The sequence below is a fragment of the Lactuca saligna genome, chromosome 5 (genome assembly GCF_052625555.1).
Source record: "Lactuca saligna cultivar CGN05327 chromosome 5, ASM5262555v1, whole genome shotgun sequence".
NCBI lineage: Eukaryota > Viridiplantae > Streptophyta > Magnoliopsida > Asterales > Asteraceae > Lactuca > Lactuca saligna.
Window position 1 is genome coordinate 109196505 of NC_136421.1, and position 5081 is coordinate 109201585.

At 38.6% G+C, this 5081-nt stretch overlaps 2 protein-coding genes across 2 annotated transcripts; one reads left to right on the top strand and one right to left on the bottom strand.

Moving 5' to 3' along the window:
• The first annotated feature begins 1925 nt into the window (after nucleotides 1–1925).
• LOC145045589 (uncharacterized) lies at nucleotides 1926–2351 on the top strand. Its single transcript, XM_078993910.1, has one exon. The coding sequence runs from the start codon at nucleotides 1926–1928 to the stop codon at nucleotides 2349–2351; it is 426 nt and encodes a 141-aa protein (XP_078850036.1).
• A 1464-nt stretch (nucleotides 2352–3815) lies between these two features.
• LOC144998424 (CASP-like protein 1) lies at nucleotides 3816–4809 on the bottom strand. The gene is made up of 3 exons (XM_078958196.1): nucleotides 4397–4809; nucleotides 4178–4307; nucleotides 3816–4043 (listed from the first exon to the last, which is right to left on the bottom strand). The coding sequence occupies exons 1-3, from the start codon at nucleotides 4774–4776 to the stop codon at nucleotides 3816–3818; spliced, it is 738 nt and encodes a 245-aa protein (XP_078814322.1). The 5' UTR covers nucleotides 4777–4809.
• Nucleotides 4810–5081: the final 272 nt, after the last annotated feature.

The following is a 5081-nucleotide window of genomic DNA, read 5'->3' on the forward strand; positions in this document are numbered from 1 at the left end:
ACTGAAATATTTCAAGCTGTTCGTACTGAGCTTCAAACAGAAACCACCTCCTTTTTGCACTCGGTGGACTCTCGGTTTGATGCTCTAACTGCAAATCTAGCAACTGAGAGTGCCCTGAAGGAGGATCTAGTCAAACAGCAAGCCACTATTGAAATCTCTCTGTTAAAAACTCAAAGGGTGGTGTACAAAAGTTGTTCAGGAGATGTTAAGGATATGCTGACCAACTTGCTGGAAGCTCATGATCCTATCCTCACCTTGACAATTCGAAAACATCTTCAATCCAAACTCCTACCTGCCATTTCCATACTTAGCGATATGAAGGGTGTTTTGGAGGGGTTTATACCTCCAAAACAAGGGGGAGAGGGTGGTGTACAACAGGTCAAAACAGAACCAAAGCTGAAATAGAAAGAGATTCATATTCCAACTGATAGTGATACGGAAGAAGAGACTATTGCAGATGCTCTCAGGAGGAAGAAGAGAGACAAAGAGTTGGATGAAACCATGAAAGTGGCCAGAGAGGCTGAAGAAAGAGAGAAGAAGAATAAGGAATTCAAAGAGGCCTTGCAGTGGAAGAAGGCTCTTTTTCCAGAATGGGACAGAGATACACTTATCACTCAGGCGATTGAGTTTTCATTTGTCTATTGGTTGGAACCAGTTGCTTCATTTGACTGTGAAAACTCTAGAGACTCACAGTTTGACATGCCAATAACCAGAAAAGCATTCACTTTCCATTGCTTTGAGGCAACTTCTGAGGTCCCAGGTCCACACTCTAAGGTTGACAGAGAGCTGATAGATTTTTATTTGAAGAATGGTCAACCGCAGTACTTGACATGGAGCGCACAGAAAATTACTAAAGTCAAGGTACTGAAACCTTTATCTACAGGGAGATTTATCAATGTCAATTTCAAGATCAACCGTGGTTCAGCAAACACGGAGTCTTTTATCTCTCTGGAAGATCTTCCCAACCTTAATCCACATGATTGGATTCTGCTATACAACATTCTGCTCTCTAATCCCAGGGAATATGAGCTGATTCTTGAACACATTAAGAGAATGTTGGCCTCCTATATTCATGAGCTAGCAACCATGGATCAGGAGATAGCTAAGGTTATGAACAGAAAGCCTACTGTGAAGTCGACGTCTAAGCCTAGTGATGTGAACAAAACGAAATTAGGTCAAATTGATTCAGCAAATCTGACAGTTATGTTCACTAAAGGTGATAGACACAAGTTTCTATTCGCTTTGGTCGATAAGCATCTGTTTTCAACAGATTGCTTGGAGCATATCATAAATATCATTCATCGATGCAAGCAGAACTCAGTGGCTGACAAGAAGAACTTCACAGACATGCTTCGGTGGTATATTACGTTTCCACATCATATTCTGGCTATTATACCAAAGGTGTTTAAAACCGTGAAGAAACCTTCTGTTGTCAAGAGGGAATGAAGTTTCTGCTCCAAGGACGCAAAGGGGGAGATTGGAGAGTATATTTGTGTTGCGTCTTGGGCTAAGTGTTTTGTAATCCGGATTGGGCCTGTCCATCCGTGTCTATATAGATTAGTTACGTAGTTATCTGGATTGATTGCTAGGATTATAGTATATATATATATATATATATATATATATATATATATATATATATATATATATATTGATAAGTTTTTCATTACATTGATTTTTGTAACCCTAAATGCCTCTACAGATTGAAGTTCTTTATCGAGCTCTTCTGAGGTGTTATTTGCATTAATTATTCGACACATTCAGCGCAATACTTGTGTTCTTATTACGTTCTTATTTTATATCTTGCTTAGAATCATACGATCCTAATAGAACGTTGTTCTAACAGATGCCCAACCTAAGAATTCTCGATATCTGAAGGTGTCAAACAAGGAGATCCGCTCTCCCCATTCCTCTTCATTGCAGCCATGGAGGGTCTTAGCGTAGCAATGAGATCTGCATGTGAATTTGGTATCTTTCACGACATTAAGCTGCCTAATAGGGGACCAACAATTTCTCATCTGTTATATGCAGATGATGCTCTATTTTTGGGGGAGTGGTCTAAACAAAATATCAATAACTTAGCAAGCATCTTGCACTACTTCCATGTTGCATCAAGGCTTAGAGTTAACTTCCACAAATCAAGGGTCTTTGGAATTGGAACTAATATGCAGGAGGTTGCAAACTGGGCTGGTCCCCTTGGTTGTGCACATGCCTCCCTCCCCTTCACATATCTTGGAGTCCCCGTTGGATCAAATATGAAGTTGAAGAAACACTGGAAATCATTATTGACAGATTCTAAGCAAAACTTTCAAATTGGAAATCTAAAAGTCTATCCTTTGGTGGAAGATTGACCCTTATTCAGTCAGTCTTAGGAAACCTCCCAACTTATTACGTTTCTTTATTTGTGGCCCATGAAGGTGTAATTGAGATAATTGAAAAGATGAGGAATAGATTCCTTTGGGGTGGATCGGATGATAAGAAAGTAATACACTGGATTTCGTGGGAAAAGGTGACTGCCTCCAAGGAATCAGGAGGATTGGGTGTCAGAACGATAAAAGCTCTTAATATATCCCTCATAATGAAATGGTGGTGGAAGATCAAAACTGAGTCGGGTCAATTACGGGCTGTAGTCATCAACTGCTTGCACAATCTTCGATCCAAACCTGATGACTGCTACTCATTGAAGTCTCTAGCAGGAGTATGGAACAATATTGCAGGCATTCAGAAAGATCTCACAAAAATTGGAATCCCGATTAGCTCTGTGATATCCAAGCAATCAGGTACCACTCGAGATCAATGGAGATGCGGTTTAAACTCGGACGGATCATTTACAGTGTGCGCCCTTAGAAAAAGGTGTGATTATCTGCCCCCTATCAGTAACTATAATGTCCAATGGATTAAAGAAATACCATTGAAAGTATCATGCTTCATATGGAGGGTGAAATATGGTAGAATTTCTACCGCAACGGAGCATTCAAAAGGAGGGGTAAACTTGGAAACATTCACATGTCGTATGTGCGAGGAGAAAGACGAGTGCCCAGACCATGCTCTTGTGGATTGCTCTTTTGCAAAAAAGGTGGCTGATGGGATATGGAGGTGGTGTAAGGTGCAAGTTGGTGGTTTCAATAAGGTGAACGATTTATTGGATTTTGTTGCTACATGGGGGTCGTGCCCAAAAAGAAGGAAAATTATTGTGGTAATTTGTTATGGTATGTTATGGTGTATCTAGAAGGCAACGAATGAAAGAGTCTTTTAAAAAAAGCGGTTACCACTGATAAAGTCATAGAAATAGTTAAGTCAGTGACTTTTCTTTGGGTGAAGAGGGGTAAGATGGGGGAATTAGCTTGGGCAAATTGGTCTCAATGCCCTACTTTTTTCATGTTGTTTTCTCTGCATTTTGTTTTTAGAACTTTTGTTCCGCCACTAACTTGTGGTTATCTCTATTTCGCTTGTTCTTTTTCCTTCATTAATATGATTTCATTGGCCGGTTCCAAAAAAATGTCCATTTAATACTTAAATAGGGTCCATTTAGCACCATTACAAATTAATCGTCCTCTCTAGACATTAAAAGATTTCATATAAGCTTTAATTAAATTGTACCGTGATAGTTTAGCTTGATACGTTCAGATATAATGATTTGAAATATTACAAAATCAACTATAAAGTTTTAATGTTATCTTTATCAATCACAAATGTCACAAGCACAAATTAAGACAGGCACGAAGTAAACACGTACGTGCATAGAAAACTTACACTAAAAATATGAATAACATGAAACTTGTACTTCGGAAATATATATGATATCAAGCAATTAACTATCGCCTGGCGATCTTCTTCGAAAGTGCATAAACGTTGATCCAAACCAAAAATAGAAATGTTATGGAGGATATGAATGATAAAAAAATAGAGGTTCCAACATGCATGCAGTAAGAATTGTACATATTACATATCTTGTTCCACCTGCTATGAGAGTTTCCTTTGTATCCTACGTAAGATACACCTCCTGATGCTCCTGTTGCTGCAGCCATGATACCTAATAGCAGCTGTGCCATATTCGTTTAAGTTAGTATCCTTTTTCAAAGATAAAACGATCTATTCTTCATCTAAATTTATTTTGCATTGCTGATATTTGGATGAAACAATCGACCTATCTTAGTTAAAGAAATTAGCCTAATACCGAATCGAGTATCACAAATTGAAATTTTAGCTTTGATGAGATGCCTCCTGGCTTCATGAGCGCCAAAACTGATATTAAGCCAGTGATGATGCTGTATAAAGCAGCCGTACATAGAGCTGCGAGAAGGTATCTGCATCATAACAAGACTGTAAATATCGTATTCCACAATAAATCCCATTTTTGGGCATAGTTGTAGTGGAGGAAATTGATGTTTTTTACCTGTGAGCATCGGAGTGACTGAATTTTGCAACCTTGGATATTGCTAGCCCAGGTGCAATTGTAATAAGCTTCGTTTGTTTAGAAGTGATGAGAAGAATTATCCCACCAACGGCAGATGCAAGTATAACTACCCTAGAGAACAAATTAATAACTGCATGCTTCTTGGAACCACATGCGAGTCTAGTAGCAATGTACTCCGGTGGTGATGCCGACGTCTTTAGTGGTACCTCCATGCTAATGGCGGCATGGGCATGTTGAGGAATAGTGGAGCCGTTTGATACCATGGTTTCCGGGATGCAGAATACCGCAAAGCACAGTTTGTTCTTTCTTAGCAAGTACTGCGGGTGGATGCATGTATGGCAGATTCTACTTTTATACATCAATATTAGGTCCTGACTCGTGAGCTTCGATCTTTCGTCGTTTCTTGACTTTCGAACGTTTGATCTTTTGGACTTTAGAGCAATTCATGGTTTCGGAAAATTTTGGAAGGTGAACGCAAGCCTTTATATGTCAAAACGATTACAAGACAAAAAAAAAATTAGAAAAATACGTCATATCTACTACAGAGTTAACTTAATAGAATCTGAATTAAACCGTGTTTTGTAATTAAATGAGTTTACTAGGGCGGTTAATGGAAAAAAATGTAAATATTAAGATAAATTCATCAAAATGAAGAAAAAAAAGT